Here is a 17,839-nt window from a genome sequence, read left to right as displayed (position 1 = left end):
TTATACTTAGAAAATCTTGCCAATCTAGAATAAATCCAGACGTTTTGCATATAAATACACAAAATAACATTCTATGATTTTGGAATGTACTATGTACTCAGTGTGATGTCATTAGGACACAGCCACTGTGATGTCATAAAGCTTCAGATTTCTAATTGGATCACTGCTACAGGCAAAGTTCAAGGACACGCCCACCCTGCGGCTCGTCTCCTTAAGCGGTAATTTACCACTTCAGTGCTCAGCAAAGGACTACTGAACAATTTTCAGATTTTGTTCAATAAATCAACAGTAAGTATTTTTATAATGATGGGAAAGAAAAATATTTTTCTTTGATATTTTTCCAGACAATATAAGACACAGGTGCTTGTTTGTTACACCTGAGAAGCCCAGTATGAAGCTGCATTTGCGGCTAGGCTGTTGCTAACAGCCTGGGCTCCTCTCTTCTAAATGTAAAGCACAAATAAGATAACTGCATGTAATAAACAATATTTATATTCATGTTGAGTCTTGTGTTGATAATCGGACCAAACGCCCTGTAAATTGAGTTTCAGTCCAGAGTGAGGCCTATCAGTACAGGTGGGCACCAAATGACTTTGTTTCAACATGGGATTAAAAAACGTAGTGTTATTCATGTGGGGACAAACTGAGAACACTACAGCATTGTTCTTGAGGTCTTTCTGCGAAAACACTTTGCAGCTAATGATTTAGGGCAACTACAGAATATGGAGGCCTGTGTCTTATATTACCTAAATTATCTTGTTTGATGTTGGGGAAAAAAAAGGGTTGTTTATGGAAAATACACCATTATTTCTGTTCACTTAAGTTTTTATTTACATTATCTTAAAGGAGGAGGAAGATGAAGAAAATGAAATCCCAAAGCCATTAAGTATTAGTGTGGTGACTGTTATAAGGTAAGATGCTTTTTTTGCTCAAGAAACTTTATAAGTCAGAGTTGGGGATGTAAACAATTGAAGGTGAATATATGTAAATGAATCAGTTAATCATTTGGCTTGAACAACTTTTTCCATGCTCTTGTGTATGTGTAGCAGTGTACCTGTCCAACTGAAATAAGACTAACAGCGCTTGACAAAAAAACATTATCAATCTGCTGTTCATCAACGGCCATTAGTTGTGATAGTGTACTTATTTATCTTCCTTCAGTCAATTATTAGTTCCACAACAGTAATTTTCTATAGGCTCAGTTGGGCTGAAATACATTGGAGAGATAATTTGAACTGAACTAAATGCATTGTTAGCGGCTAGTGAGCCAATGTGTGCCAGATCCACACGGATTGTAAAAAAAATGTTCAACAAGAAGGAATCTGTGAGCCTGTTTTCTTCCCCAGTAGGGTTAGGGTTAGATGTCAAACTCAACAAAAGCTTGTACGCAGAATAATGTTGTAGTGCTTATAAAATACTTGGCACTGCAACAACTAACTTTCCAAAATGTTTGGTCCAAAGCAAAGCAATAGCGGGGCTGTTAAATCCTTCTGTGGGTCGAGCTCATTTACCATAATAATAACTTTGTTTGTTTAGCATTAAATAACAGATACAATGTTTAAACACAATAAAATGATTAGAGCAAAAGGAGAAGTAAACTATGTAAACATGTAAAAGCTAATATCAATTTAAATAAATACAAGATTTGAAATCAATGCAACCGAAATATCAATCGCTTTGACCCTTCATGCCTGATCTGTCAGTCCATGCCCTCCGTTGTGTTACAAAACATTTCTGCTTAGCGTTTGTACTATCCGAGCCCAGGCAGGGACTAAAATACTTTATTGACACCACATACCGGTAATAAAGATGCACTAGACCTCCAGAACAACAAACAAAAGGAGAAGACGACGACAGTGGTGAAAAAGAAGTCAAAGGATAAATCCTGATATGAGCTGACGCCAAAACTGACACCAGATTGCAATTGATAATTCTTCGTCCACTTTACATTTTAAGGGGCTTTTTTTAAATTCTTCAGTTAATACGACCTCATCATAATTTGTAGTTGTCTTTCAATATATCAATTATTTCTGAATTGCTCTCCCGTGTGATTATATTTTTATCTTGGGCCATGTGTCACGTATTGTATCTGAAGTTTCACCCCTACTTCAGACTGAATTTCTAAATTAAAGTAGATAAAACAACTTCATACTGTATACAGCTGACAGGGTTAAATTAACAGCGTCACCATTGACTGTATACATCTAATGTCCTTATTTAATCATGGTTAGTCTCCAGTTGTCCAGTTGTTTGTTTTTGTTCAACGACAGCCTCTGAGTTACTGGCATAAGATGAGAGAAAAAAATGTAGAGAATGCTAGTGTCACCTATCTGTATCCACTCTGATGGAGTCAACCTCAGGGCTGGGGACTGTAAATATTTCTCCCGTGTCTCACTGAAACACGAGCTGACTCCTTTGTAGCGAGGAGAGTGTGATGACATGCCTTCCAGTCAGCCCTTTACAGTACAAGTTAGTTCGTCTCATGTAACAGAATCATAGCTGGTATGCTGGGATCAATGTTGTGGTGGAGCAGGGACGGGGTTATGGGATGATGGGATTCCAGCAGGCTTACTGTACGGTGGGATGATGTGATGGATGGGGCTCCTCACACAGACGGATAAGGAGTGCTGTTAGGAATCATACGCTGCATATGAGTAACACAAAACAAAGGATTTCATCAAAAGAAGCAGTTATTTACACAGTGATGTGTTAGGAAGCCAAACTTTAATATTTAATGTGACGTATTCCACATGTCCTCCTCAGTAAAAGTTTTACATGCGGTGAAATTGAAGTGTGGCACCATCATGACTATTAAATGACATCACAGGTATTAGACGCTTTAAGCTCTACTCTGATGACATAACTGCATTGGCTTCTTCCATAAAGCCTTACTGTTGAAGATTTGATCTATGGCGACACCTAGTGGACATAACACAGACATCTAGAAGAAGACCGAGAGTTAGGTTTAGAGGAATGATCAGTTTAAGGATATGGTAATGATGGGTATCGTGCATTATGGGTTCTTTTCTGTTGAATTGTATTTAATTTTTTTTAGTATTTTGCATTTGTTATGTTCTTGCTGTTGTTTCTGTTCTTCTGTGTTTGGTTTAGTTTGCTTTGTTCTTGTTTTTGCTGTTTGTCAAATCACTTTATAAACCTGTGTTTTTAAAAGGTGCTATATAAATAAAGTTATTATTATTATTATTATTATTATGATACCCAAAATGTATGTGTTGCTAAAAAAAAAAACAGGATAAGGATTTACTGATGTTTAGATTACTTTTTTCAATTTAATCATTGCTTACAAAAAATATCTGCATAAATAGTTCACAGAGAATTCAGAAAAAAACAAGAAAAATACAAACAAAACCAAAAGTACATGTTCATATGAAGTTATCATTTGTTGGTGGGACCTGTGTGTGTGTTACTTCTGCATTGTGTTCTGACCAATCAGGAGGCGGTTGGTGGGTCCTGCTGGTCAAAGACTCCAAAATAAACAGAAGGATAAGGATATATAATGTAAAATTAATGTTTTGGTGAGATTAACACGCTGTCTACATCAACCTGTTGCATATACAACATGCACTTAAGCATGTTAAAAAAGTAAACAGTAATTGTATGGGTTAATCTATCATTATAATTATTTAGATTCAGACTGTAATTGTAGTCAAAAAGGCAAAATCATTATGGTGCAAAGTATCATCAGTTAGTACGTGGTGTTTTTGTGTTTAATATTACTTGTTTGATTGGATGTTACAGCTAGCTGTTTGCGCAGTGACACATGTAGACAAGCCATATTCAGTCTCCAGTGATTCATAGTGTATCTTTCATTCTATTTGTATGCTTTGTGCTCAGTGAACAGAAGTTCTGATGGTGGAGGCTGTGGAGCTCTGGAGACAGACCTGAGGGCATTAATCATGAATGCCAGCCTCTCACTTTATCTGTGTGATCATTAGGCCGTACTTGAGCGTGATGATCACTCGCTGGAAATGAGCTCCTGGAGGCTGCTTCCATTATTCATACCTACAAGAGCACCGTCTGCCCCCTATTCTTGGAAATGAGACTTAATGAAGGGCGGCCATATTTAGGCGCTGTGCTCTTGATATGTCACTTGAGTGGCATGTCTTTGTTAGTGGTCTCATCTCCCCATGCGTCATCATCAGAAGCGTCCTGCTTACCCTGTACCTTTGAGATTAGACCCAATGAGAGTGACATGTGTTTCTCATTAAGATGCTGAGGATGAAGAGAACAAGCCTTAAAGGAGAAGCCTGCCATTAAATTGCCCAACCTTTAACTCAAGATCCCACAAAGCTTTAAAAATGAGTCACTGCTCTATGTGACGGACAGTTGTTGCCTCAGGTCTTTAGTTGAAAGCATTACTATTCATCATTTGGGAAGGGTGAGTTGTATTTTGTTTTTAAACTAAACTAACAATGATTCATCTGAATGAATAACATTTTATTGGACTTTTCAGGCTCTTTGTCACATACATTTGAATTTCTAAATGTTTGAGGTTGCTGTGTGTTGACAAAGTTGTGGTCCATACATCCAAAATAGCCTATCGTGCTATCATGCCATAACGTCCATATTCATTTTTTTCATTTATGTATGTACATGATTTGCACGACTTTCAGGTCTTTGTGTCAAATAAACACATCCAGAGGGACTCACTGGGCTAAAATGCCTCTTGTTCGTTCTTTTAAAGTGCAGTTTATGTATTCGAAAATGATCAAAAGCTCATAAAAATCCAGTTCTGCTCCTCTACTAAAGGAGTAAATAAGGATAATTGGCTGGCAATGTGTTGATGGTTGCTGTGTGAGAGCTTGATGATGGCATGCTCTCATAATTGGTCTCTGAGGCACTGACTGGTCCACATGTTGTGTTCAAATTAACAAGTGAAAAAGGGGGGGGGGGGGGGGGGGGGGAGAGAGAGAGAAAGTCTTTGGTGAGCGTGAGACAGCGTGTCTATGTATTGTTGAATGGTCACCATGCATAAATTACTCTGACTTCATCTTGAAAATGTCTCCTTAACGACCGCTTAGAATTAGCGATCTGAGCATCCCTGCAAATTCCCGTAGTCACCTTGACGCCCTATCAATTAGGATTTATCTTTTTACATTGTGGTCAAACCTTTCACCTTCCATCCATGTCATCTTCATATTTAGCTGTTTTGAAATATAAAAAAAACCTGATACCCGCAGAAAGATTCCAAATCAATGCTGCTGGTTAAACAAACACAGAAATGGAAAGGTGCTCTTTGAACAAACTAAAAGAGCTGAAGATGACCTATTGGAGACGGTAAAATCAATTTTACTTTACTGAACTTCCAAGTCCACTTCTGGTTGCCTCTTTTGGCTCCTGAGACCAGAATAGTCCCTCTGCAATATCAGTAAAAAATAACAACGGCCTTACTGTCCTACCCACATCAATATACTGAGGAATGAAACTGTAAATAATTAATAATAAGCTATACAGTTCCTTGTTTCAGTGATGAACCAAAGCTGAGAATCTCCCCGTTGAAAAAGAGCAGCTATGCTTTTTTTCAGTGGCGGTTTCTTAATTTGTATAACCTGCCCTCCTTATAATTGAGCAGGAGTTATTCTAGGTTCACAGTCACAGGTCTCTTAATTAAAGGTTCTCAGTCCTCCGACAGATGAGACCATTATCTCTGCAGGGTGTAAATGAATCAGCTGCACAGTTCAAGGTAACATAATGAGTCCATCCCTCACAAGACCTGTGACAGCCTCATGCTATGTCGCAGGATGTTTTGAAACATGTTGTTCTTCCTGTTTGTAAAAAAAACCCAAAAACCTGAAAATATCAACTACGATTGCCTCTTTTGGGAAGAAAAAGCAGGTGAAATGTCTTTGACTTCACCTCATAAATTCACCTCTGTCCTTGATTTAATGTCCAAAAACTCAAGGGACCGTAATATACCTTAATTCTCACTCATATATGACATTTGAGCAGAATAATTCCTCCCTGTCAGTGGTCTGAGATGTTGGCAGGTTGCAATTTGCGAACAGCAAATCAGTTTTGGTCACAGCATATAATTATGTAACATTATTTGATGGCTGCAGTCGTGACTGGATTTTTTAAAAACTGCAGGATTGAAAAATACAGCCTTTGTAAGCTCTAAAAAGGGTTATTCAATCTTACAGATAAAAAGGTTTAAAAACTTATGAGATGCTGCAATTATCTCCTTTTATTCACTACCTGTACTGATTTAATTAGACTTTGCTAAAAACAGGAGTTGTTTTCCACTTCACGCTGTTTCTAAAGTCCTTCTCTTTTTTTGACTATGACTGAAACATCTGCCTCACAGACTGGAGAAACTTGAAAAATGAATTACATGGATACAGCGCATATAAAATGTCTTTAGCAGAGTGAAGCACTGCCACCTTGGCTCGCATTCAAAACCACACCGCCTTGTCATTTCACACTCAGCTGGAGCTCAAATCAAGGCTAATTTGCGATGAAAGGGAAACTGCAGAGAATGAAGCTCTATTTATTATTCCTTCTGGCGTTATGTGCAACTGGAACCATGGACCTGTCCCCCTCCCTCCGCCCTTTTTTCTCTCTCCAATTGCCTTTGATTGCTTGCAACAAAGGGCTCCCATCAATGCTCCTGCATGATGAGTCTTTGTAGTTTTGCCTATATATACCGTGGACCAAAAAAACACCAGGACATCAATCAGTTTTGTAAAGCATCACCTCTGTGAACCTGGGAAATTGGAAAGCAATATGATTTCTGGTCTGCAGTAATATCATTTTATAACGTGAACAGGTCATTCTGGCAACATAACTAAGATGTTAGGTTTTGTACTGGGTTTTTCAGGCTTGCTGCTTTTTCTATGCCCTGGTTAATAACCCTTTTCTGGGTTGTAGAACCTTCCTTTTTGGATACATTTAAACAAGGAAGTGAAACCATCCAACATAAGATCATGCTCAGTGTAGCCCTTAAAGCCTAAAATTCCTTTTTTATAGCATTCAAAAATAGAACGTAATCCCTTTTTATGCATTTTTTTTCTCTGCCCTTTGTTTTCTGTGCAATTTCCCAACACATCACATGTTCACTATTGGCAGCCTTCTCTACTACATGTTGTGATTTAGCGCTCAATGACAAAGGTGCCTTTTTGTTGATGCAGCTCTTCCTTACATTCATAACAGCTTCCCCTTTCAGGGCGAGTGCGAGGCAAATCTGTGCCAGCTGTCTTTGGACATGGATGCTGTCGGGTCGTCTGCACACGTGAGTGGAGAGACCATTAGCTCTGCCCAAGGAGACGGAATCTGGGGCGGCAGCGCTAAAACAATACAGTCTGGGTAATTGACCCCTCTAACTCCTGCCAATCACTCCTTTTAATCTGGTAAAGAGACACGTGGCTATACGTGTAGTTCAGAAAGGGACAAATCCAAAGAAGACTGTTGACCTCTTGTGTTTTAATCTCCTTCATTTCCTGAGAGACAGTACTCCAACCCTATGTGAACCTACTATGGTGTTTCAAAAAGTGTCTGTCCTAAAGACTTTAATGGCTCCGGCATACACTGGCTGACATTGAATCCAAGTTTGGGGTTTTAAAGTGGTTTAAAAAATATTCACATTCACTAAGGTTTGTTGTTGCAATAAATTCCTAATAACGCAGCTCTATTGCTGTCTGGAGAATATATTTGAAAACCAACTACGGGTAAAGCTAGGATATTTCAAATTTAACCTATAGATGGCAGTATTCAGTTTACATTTGTCTTTCTTTATGGCAGAAAAACTGCATGTCAGGGTACATCTGAGGAGCGAAGGAACAGAGCAGTGTTTCTTACCTATTATAGAACTTAAATATTGTGTATAAACCTAAAACTAGAAACACCTAACACACCTAAAAGTTCACATTAGCACAGTCAAAATGCTCCGTATTCAACGGCCTTCCTCGCATATTTTTCAAATCCCAGACTTTCAGGCAATAAGATTTAAGATAAGATTAAGATATAATGGCATCTCCATTATGTCTTCTCTTTTCCTCAGAAGATTGTTTGACATTGACATTGTTTATGCTGAGCAGGAAAGTCTCATCTCTTTGTTTCTGTTGTGTCACCTATCTACCTGCAGGTGAAAGTAGAATGGTTCATGTGTAGAAAATACAAAAGGCCAACTATACCCACAAAGCTTCCTGGGAAATATGAAGTGAAACTGAGCTGGTACTTTCACTGCACTTCTGCAAAAGCAAGTATTTAAGTTTGTCTGTACAGCAGAAGAGAAGTACTGATAATTACATCCTGCCTCGCTGACAATAAATCGTATTATTCCTTCGGGAAGTGAGCTGCCTTTGAGTGCTCCCGCTGGAGTCGCCCTATAATTGGTCTGACTGTGAAATAAATCAGATAGCGACATTTCTTTGGGGTTCTTTGATGCCTAATTGATACCGAGAAAGAGCTATTTCGTAGATTCTTTTGCTGACATAGTTGGTTTGCCCTCTTGTGTCTTACCCTTTAAAAAGCTTCTTTATTTTGTCTTACTGCAGAGTTTCGATATACGTCAGTCAATGTAAAGGTGAAAGATTAGAGTGGAACAAAAGAGCAAGGACCTGTAATATAAACTTATAGAATAGTGTGAACATTAACATTCATGTTGGCATCAAAACGCAGAAAACAATCAGTAGCCGTTTGCATCAAACAAAGATAACCACATTTATTTTGAAAGTATAAAATTTCACACTAGAAAGGCCACTTTTCAGGGTAAATCGATCACCTTCCTGTAAGATTTACACAGGGAAATACCTTGTCCCTCTCTGCTGGTCTAACATACTGTCCAGTTCTGTGACAAAATAAAAGAATTGTTCTCCTCCACCACAGAAAGTAGTTGGTAAGATCTGAATAATTTACTCGATACAGGAAAATGGCAGGAGAGTGAGAATTCCTGATTTGTACATCCCACAGAGGAGCAGGTATTCTGAACAGTTCTCGCTCTTCTTTTTTTCTGTTTTATTATCAAACTGGCTTACAGGCACAGCTTGATGTTACAGGCACTGTTTGCCTTCTACTGGGAGACTCCAACAAAAGAAATCTGTGGTTGACATTCTTTACAATGGCACCAGTCAGGCCACGAGAGAGCGTCCCCGTAGAGAGAGCGTCCTCTGCTTGTACTGTAGACCTCGCTGACAGAGGCCGCTTGGCTCACTGCAGATCTGGGGAGTTGTCCGTGCTTTCACATTCCTACTCACTAACTGTGACGTGGTGCCCACTGAGGTAGAACAGTTGTACCAAAGGACTTATTTATAAAGTATACAAATGAGTAACAGTCACATCAATAAACTTAAGAGTGGAGTCATGGGGTCAGGATAAAATCACATTTCACCCACATTTTCAGCACAACAATATGTAGACCACTGACATGTCTGGATGTCTGAAATTCTCCCTTCCAGCTCAAACTGCTTTTTTTTTTTTTTCCCTTTCAGGCAAAAATGGCGTTTTTCACAGATACTCAAACTGTATTATTGCATCTACAAGCCAGTGGGAATAATTCAGTTGTGAGACCACCAGCTTCGATGATCTCAGCATGTGACATCTATACCTTTCCCACTCGCACACATGCTATTCAAGAGTGCAAACTAAAAATAAAAGAGAATTCTACAAAAGGGAACTAAAGCAGACACGTGTCATGTCAGAGAGGGCACATTCCCGTACACAGAGTACATGTTCTTCGACACTCCTTAAGAGGAATCTGTGACATCCCTTTTTTTTGAAGGCTTCCGTCTCCCCTGAAGGCTGGAATGGGCTAAGCGAGCTGACTGGCTCCCGGCAGGGTGGGCAAGGCTAGGTTGGGCTGTGAGGTGCTTACAGCTGGACACCCGGCTCGCTGTGTGGACTAGGACCAGCTGCTGTCCATCAAACCCCCCGTTCCCTTGCGGCTGATGATGCTTTCTGTGGATTTTAGGAGCCTCTCTAGGCAGGGAGCGTTGATTTTCCCAGGCGGCGGGCCTCTGGGCACAGAGTCTGTCTTTGTGTGGCTGTCTGTGCTGGAGGACACAGCATTGTCCTGCGTTAGGTCTCTGGGGGGCTGCAGGTGCCTGGGTCCTGCCTGTGCCTGCTCTGCTGTAGGAGAGCAGATAGGTGACGTGTGGAGCCATTTCAGGTTACTGGCGGAGTACGCTCCAGGCGGGGTGAGGTCGGTGACTCTTAGGGCTTTGGCGCCAGCTGGAGGATCACTGATGGTGACGGGGCTCTCGGCTACATTGACGGTCACCGGAGATAGCTGTTGGGAGAGAGAGAACAGGGTCAAATTATTTTGATTTATTATACATCAGTGATCAGTTAAATGATATAAATGAGACAGAGTTTGCCTGGAACACGTATTAGTGTTCGATGTCCCTGCTAGATATTAAAGCACCTCTAGGAATAAAGAATAAAAAGAAACCATCTTCTCTTGGTACAGCATGGCAGAAAACTCTGAACACTGAGACAGGCTGAAATCAAACACCAAACCCCTGACATGATCGTATTTATCTACAAACAAATGTGATCATCAGAAATGAACTCCAACCCTTTGTGACTTGTGGCAACTTGGAGGAAGCAGGTAAACGCATCACGCTTACTTTTAATATTTCAATCCTTCACTAATTCTCCCTCTAGCTCAGTTTGAGTCCCGCTGTGCACCTCAGAAAAACATCAGGCTGTGATTACTGCCTAGCTGTGTAACTATGTTCATTAGCTTGTTGCTAACTTACTCTGTCTACTCTTTGCAGGTTGTGTACGTGGGTTGATCAGATGAAAAAAGCTGCCTGCAGCGGCCCGAAAAACAACTTTGATGAGATAAAAAAAAAACCCACTAAGAACAACGGTAAAGCTGTGGGTCATAACACCACAACAATAAGCTTAAAGATACTAAAACGCTCTGTAGAGCTAAGAACTAAAAAGAAAAATCAAAATAATCATTTCGGTCCCTTTCATATTTTATATATTAATTTGTTTTGTAAATCTGTAAATAATTACTCTAAAACTTTAAAGACATTGGTACGACCAGTTAAAAGTCAAAAACAGCTTATTTTCGGGTGACTGGGAAATCGGCTGCATGTCATTCCTGTTTATAGCAGGGAGTGTCGGGATTAGCCGCAGAAATAAATCCTCTCCAATGAAATGCAACGGAATGTTCCAGAGCGTTGTGACCTTTCTTTTCCCCTTAGTGACACTCCTCCAAAATTACCTTTTCTCCTCTATGTCATTGTTCTTAGTCAACCTGAGACTGCAGTAAAAAAATAAGCTGTGCAAAAATAGCCCTTAATCCTCCTTTCCGCGTCCCACACCTGTAATTAAATAATAATAGATATTTTGGTCCGTCTTTCACCGCGTCGTCAACATATGTTCTTGGCAGCGGGCCTTGTGTGTGTGACCCAAGAGTTCTTACACAACATGTTCAGCGTTTGTATAACTTTACCTTCAGTTTCTTGGTGGGAACGGCTTCCTCTGTCTCATGGTCAGCGTGTTGGTCTTGGAGTTTTACATTAGGGAACCAGCTTTTCAGCATTTCCTCCATTTTAAGAATGATAGTGATGTATTTCTCCCTGAGAAAGGGAAGAGAGGAGAGGAGGAGAGAAAGAAACAAAGGTTTAGTCAAGTTGAATTTTGAGTCATCCTCAAGAATCTTGCCCACCTCTTGTTCTGAAATGTTATCTCTCCATCAGGCTCACACAGGAAATATGTAATCTTGAGCAGTGGGTGAACTCACTAAGCAACGCTTGTACTAAACGTGTGTGTGTGCATGGATTTGGGGGGGAGGGGGGGAGTACATTTCTCACATGTTTTGAGCTCACACGTGGCCTGGTGTATAATAGTTCTACTCGCCTCTAAATATAAACACCAAATCCACAGCGGTCTCTGACAGCGTCACCGGGAAAATAAACTTGTCATGGTGACGCAGTTCTCATTGGAGGTAGACGGCTGAGAGCGGCGTCCTATTAACTCCCACCCGTCAAAACCAGATGGTGGGTAGGGATTAGAGCATGTCATATGATCAGGACCTTCCTGCTGCATTCAGAGCATGTTAAATTTATGTGAAAGATTATCCGCAACAGTGACTGCTAAAAAAGTCACTTTGATCCTATCTACCATTGTGCTGCTTGCTGCAGGGGCTGCCAGCTGGCCACATAGAGCAGGCACAGGGAGGGATGAAGGGGGGGGGAGTCCACCTTCCAGCCTCTGCCCTGGCAGTCTGCAGGGAGTCTGCCACACCCACTCTTTGTCTCCCACATGAAGGCAGCAGCTGGTGGGTGAGGGCTCCAATTTCTCTGCCATCTCAGCAGCACTTTATCTTAAATATCCATAAAATTTGAAACGTTACAGGCTCTGTTTCCTGTTAATAAAGTCTGACGGCATTTTTCTTTTCATTTTCATTCACTTACTTTCAGTGTAACCCTGTGTTGACATGATTACAAGGTGCTTTTAATTGGTACGATTACGTTGTCCTATTAAAAGCTTTTATAGAGTCACTCAGTCAACAGAAGCAAAAAATCATTTTGATTTCATGAGTATATTTAATTATAAAGTCTAAATTAATGAATTCAATCAACAAAGAACATGGTTATTAGTCGCTATGCTGTTCAAACAAAATTATTGAGCACAGTTTGTCATAGTCAGTTAGGTTAGAAATAATTATTATCTTTTTTTTTAAATCTACATGTCCTAAGTTGCATAACAAAATCTTATAATTGATATTATAAAAATTAAAGAAAAGACGCTCTACAGCCCTACCCTTTCAGCTATTTTTTTATTAAACAAACATAAAGCATCCAAACACTTCAAAACAGTGGTATTACAGGGACAAAGACTTTCTCTTTTAAAGGGGTGATATCATACTCCATTATACCGTCTGGCCAGTGGAGAGCTAATCAGGCAGACACAAGTGTGCTGCTCTCACAGCGGAGCCTGATACATTTTTAACAAGATGCCCGGCTAAAGTGCGAGCCAGCCATCTCGGCAGAAAATGTATCCTGAGTGTGTGGGGGTAGGAGCTCCTCGCAGGGTGACCTGCTGTGAGCCATGTGTTGCAGACATGCTGGAGACCACTTTGACCCAAATGACTGGAAAAAAAAACATTTCTAGCATTTCTAAATGGTGAGACTGGAGGAAATACTTATATTGCACCAGATGTAATCCAGTAATAAGAAACTGGGAATGTTGTAGGATGGTGGAGCCAACGGTTTAATGTATAACAGTATTGGGGTTCACTGAGGACACTTACCCCATGCAGGGGTTCTGCAGGACACCCATGATCCTCTGAATACGGTCCATGGCCACACTCTCCTGGAAACTGCTGAGTCCTGCAAAAGAGGAAACTTGTACTATGAGCCACATGAACTGTGATGACAACAGTGTTGAGTCTGTGTAGCAGATGGGTTGTTTGAAATGTGTGTGTGTGTTGGGGGGGGGGGGGGAGGAGGAAGAGACAGACGCCCTGCCTCTATGGACAGGAAGTGTTGGGTCACACCAGGTCTGGGTTGAAAAAAAAATCCCAGATGAAGCACTTTTAAAGGCTGTCTCTGACATAGCTGCTATGTGTGAGATGTCTGATAAGCTTTATGAGAGTCAATGGAAGACAGTGCTGCTCCACTGGACTCTGTGGTACACGGTGTTCTCAGTCATCTCAGCCAAGCAGCTCATTTTAAGATTGATCTCAAATGGAAAAAATAACAGTTGAGTGTCTTTTTACTCCAAAAGGAGAAATACATAACAGTGTAGTTTATAAGCGAACTTTCGCCTAAATAAGCTCCTTCATACTGAAAGAAACATAAAACTCTGCAGGAAATACCTGTGGTTGTTTAATAGATCACAACAACATGTTTCAGACATCTCACTCTTAAATCTCAGTGACTTGTATTCCACAAAGGATGGCACGCTGACTATTCAGTCTATTTGTTTTTCTTTCTGACACACACAAGACAGCGGAGCAGAAAAACAAGACCTTAGTGAAGTGCTAAAAGTGATAAAAAAAAAAACATAAAGTTAATGAGACTTACTTTCTCTGTATCTCCCCGATCGAAGACCATTCAGAATAGATGACAGTGGGTGAATATAGCATTGTAGCTCCATGCACTGAAAATGAAAAAAAAAGAAGGTTAAAATGTAGGTTATAAAACTGGCAACAGATGTGTGAAAAAAGTAAACATGGTTAACCTCCCCCCACCCCCCTGCTGTTCTGTTGATTGACGAACTGGTGATGGGGTGACTAAAGTTCTTTAGAAAAGCATGACTAACCCTTCCTAAAGAGCTATAGGGGAGGACCATTAACTGGAAATGTCATGCATGAGACATCTGTAAACCCAGCAGGGGAGTCGATCTAGGTGACAGGGCACGTTCTTGTTTTGCTGACACTCTCCACCACCTCCTGTGGGAGACACCACAGAGGTCACAGAGGTGCTCACCTTCCGACTGAAAAGCTGCTTCCTGTCTGAAATGCTGGAAATGAGCTGCTGTTTCTCCTCTGTGAAGCTGTGAGGCCTCTTCAGTGCTTGCTGAGTGTTCTTGCTGCTTGTTTTTCCTCCCTGTTGTGTTTTATACAGTCCATTGGAGCTGCCCCACGTCTCCGTGCAGCCGGGGGGAGGTCCCCGGCTGGAGGCCTCCCTGACCTCGCTCCAGTGGCCGTTGCCCTCCTTCACCTCGCTGCCCCGGCGGCAGCTGCTGTCAGACGGGCCCAGGTGTAGGGGAGTGGTGCTGGGGGATCGAGGAGCGACTGTCTGGCTGTGCTTTGCGGAAAAGTCTGACTCCCGTTCGCTCTCGTTGTCCTCATTGTCACTCGCCAGCCAGTCAATGGAGTTGTCCGAATCTGTAGCAGACATCCTCGGCTGCAGGCTCTAACTAGCACTGACCATCACTGACCTGCCGGACAGAAAATCTTGGGTTACTTTAAATCAATGTTTTAAAAATAAGCAGCAGTGAGGAAGATGAAAAACTGAATCCACAAGGTAAAACATTCAAGGCATAAACAGGTAAAAGATAACGCAAAAGCAGACAAAACAGTTTTTTAAATGTCCTTGGACAAACGCTGCATGTTAAGTTGGATAACAAAGCTACAAAAACAAAGTGTTTGAGGCCAGCAGTGATGAATACAGTCAGAGAGTGAGCAGAGCAGATGGTGGCAGTGAGACCACAGTTGTTGAGACCACAATGACCTGTTTGTTTTGCAGCTGTAACACCTGAGCCAGTAAACACAGACCAGCCACCATCACAGGCAAACACCAAACATTTCAGTCTCCACAGTGACCTGTGAAGCACTCGGGGGGCCTCAAATCTTTGCGTGTCACAATAATTGTCACCATAAATCTCCACATCAGGACGTCACACAGCAGCAAGTTTTCTACATTTTAGTACTTTAACCCTCCGTTCAGCCTCCGCCAGCTGCCGATGGCAAAATCATTCATAAACATTGTTAGCTTGTTTGTTCAAAGGGAGCAGGGGTCTGCCACCATGACGACCAGCGCCTCAAACTGCCCATCAAAACAAGTGACACTTGTCGGGGGGGAAAGGATTTTTACCAAGTAAGCGCCTGGCACCGTTTGTTAACAAGAAGAAGGATGCCTCCTGAATAAAAACACCTCCTACAAAACACTCTTCACAGATGCTTTAAAGCCTGTGAGATCTTTACATCCCTCCCAACATGTTTCCTCAGTGATGAGTGCGTGAAGGAGGTATGAACTACAATTTCCACTTGGCATTTGGCCACTACACTTGGCATTTTGAGTGGTTACATCAATACGTCTATTATTCCACTTGGATCTAGTCAAGTTCGAGGGCAGGGGAACGAATTGCCCTCTGATTCTTTGTCTAAGGATGACCACCTTGTGATCCTTTTGTTACAGAGGAGGGTGGAGCAGCGATCTATAGATTTTTGAGGCTCCGACATATCACAAGCAGACTAAAAAAATACTTGAGTGTTTCCTGTTGAAGGTTATAATGTGTCTCCTGGGTAACAGAGAAAACTATTCATCAGTACTAATGAAAGCCAGCTTGAAATGATAAAGAATCAACATTTAATAAGATGTCTGACATCAAAGATGCGTTGAAACTTGTGTTTTCACGTTTTTAAATAAGACATTTCTGAGCGTTTCAGAAATGTAAAAACACCAAACAACTATGAAGCACAACACAAAGGATAAATATAACTGAATGTCAAACTCAATTATATCTAAATATAGTGCAATGTTCCTTTCATTAAAACTAATATCCAATTAATAAAACGGTAATATACTGTGTATGTATAACTAAATCTTCTATGAGAAATACATTATTTTATCTGTTTTTCTCAATATATCTGGTACAAGTACAAAGTGTCCTCTACCAAACTTTTCCCATTACATGCCACATATAACAATCTGTTAATCATCTATCTGTATCTTTATCCATCTACATATCATATCCTTACATCCTCTTAAACAATAATATTTCCAGTCATACACAAACAACTTCTTGCAGCCCACCAAAACAATACCAGGGAATACAAATCAACCACTATTTTGGGGGAAATAAGTATTACAGTGCACAGCTGTAACAATATGATATCGAGTATTTTAGATGTAGCATTCATCTGATCTTAGTCTCCATTAAAACATCCAACACATCATGTGCTACACTTGTTCAAAGATCCACTTGTCCCGGGCCTGTGAACGCACCTCACTGCGGTCTGCTGAGTTCCCGATATGAATTCAAATAATCTGTTCTGGCTCTGATAACAGGTTACAAGTTATACAAATGTATTCACATGACACATTTCTTTGATAATACAAACGACTATCGTACACGCCTTTAATGCGCTCCATGTCTCCATGTAGTCTACCTGTGAAGGTGGGGCACATGAACAGAGATGAGCCGAGCACCACACAGGCTAGACTTGAATTTAAAAGAGGAAAAAGGGGTTGATGAAAAATGAATCAGCCTATTTAATCATTCCTTCATCCAAAGTTCAATCAGGACTCTCTTTGGTTTTAGAAAAAGAAAAGAAGAAACAGAGTGAATGAATGTGGTCAGCTCGCCGTTACATCAGTTTGGTACAGACACAATGGACTTCCTCATCAGTCATAGTAAATTTTGGCAGCATGTCCTGTTAGATAAGCCAATATAGAAGCCCAAAGTCAGACAGCAATAACTATCATTAAAAACCCGAGTCTGCCTTGTTTAAGTTATCTTTCACCATAAAGTGCTTATTCGAGAGCATCGTGTCTTAATTGAAATTCCTGTGCAAGATTTTTTTTTTTTTCTTTAATTAAAGAACAGTGTCTCTTACCTATACAAACATGCACCCAATTAAAAAAAAAAGCAGTGATGTTTATCCCGGATGCTGTGATGATGAAGATGAGGGTAAGGTACCTTCGCAGGATGCAGCGGCCGGTTAAACTCCTCCGGTGCTCGGCGCTTAATCCAGCAGGACCGTCGAGCAGAGAGCAGCTGATGTGTCGGACGTGCGGCGTGTGAGTGAGGGAGTAGGTACAGCCAGAGATCGGCCCGTGTTGCTTCTCCCAAGGCAACGTGTCTGAGGGGGGCGGGGACTCACGCGTGCGGGCTCCCCCATTGGCTCCTCGAGCGAGCCGCGGCCGACCAATGGGCTTCTCGCCTCGGTGCAGCCGCGGCGCGATAGGAGAGGGCGGTTTACATATGCAAATGACATGGAAATGACACAAACACGTGAACACGCGGATCGGTTACATTTTCAGCAGCTGGGCGAAACGTCCGTCCAGGTCTAGTTTTTGGTCATTCTGCAGGCATTCTTCTTCTTCTTCCTCTTCCTCATTATGTCATCGGGATAATGAGGATGCCTGACTTGTGGCATGTCAGAGAGCAGCTGAACAGAGCAGCATGGTGAAGG

At 41.2% G+C, this 17,839-nt stretch overlaps 1 protein-coding gene across 2 annotated transcripts; it reads right to left on the bottom strand.

The window, feature by feature from the left end:
- Window positions 1-8,660: 8,660 nt before the first annotated feature.
- Window positions 8,661-17,540, bottom strand: LOC109982212 (circadian-associated transcriptional repressor). 2 transcript variants are annotated; one of them, XM_020631334.3, is made up of 6 exons: window positions 17,344-17,540; window positions 14,406-14,859; window positions 14,001-14,076; window positions 13,226-13,304; window positions 11,423-11,549; window positions 8,661-10,243 (listed from the first exon to the last, which is right to left on the bottom strand). In XM_020631334.3, exons 2-6 carry the CDS (start codon window positions 14,817-14,819, stop codon window positions 9,857-9,859), a joined length of 1,083 nt encoding a protein of 360 aa, XP_020486990.1. In that variant the 5' UTR covers window positions 14,820-14,859; window positions 17,344-17,540; the 3' UTR covers window positions 8,661-9,856. The 2 variants fall into 2 exon arrangements, with proteins under 2 accessions (XP_020486990.1, XP_020486989.1); XM_020631333.3 differs by having other exon boundaries at window positions 17,261-17,538.
- Window positions 17,541-17,839: the final 299 nt, after the last annotated feature.

Source organism: Labrus bergylta, chromosome 7, assembly GCF_963930695.1.
Source record: "Labrus bergylta chromosome 7, fLabBer1.1, whole genome shotgun sequence".
In the NCBI taxonomy this organism is placed as follows: Eukaryota; Metazoa; Chordata; class Actinopteri; order Labriformes; family Labridae; genus Labrus; species Labrus bergylta.
Note: the sequence above shows the minus strand (reverse complement) of the source record. Positions and strands in the feature narration are given on the sequence as shown.

Bases quoted from the DNA above. Each gene is read 5' to 3' on its own strand.
- LOC109982212 (XM_020631334.3), bottom strand. From the start codon at position 14,819: ATGTCTGCTACAGATTCGGACAACTCCATTGACTGGCTGGCGAGTGAC. The intron at 13,305-14,000 runs GTAAGTCTCATT...CCTCTTTTGCAG, and splicing joins ATCGGGGAGATACAGAGAAA to GACTCAGCAGTTTCCAGGAG. The intron at 10,244-11,422 runs GTAAAGTTATAC...CTCTCCCAACAG, and splicing joins TTCCCACCAAGAAACTGAAG to CTATCTCCGGTGACCGTCAA.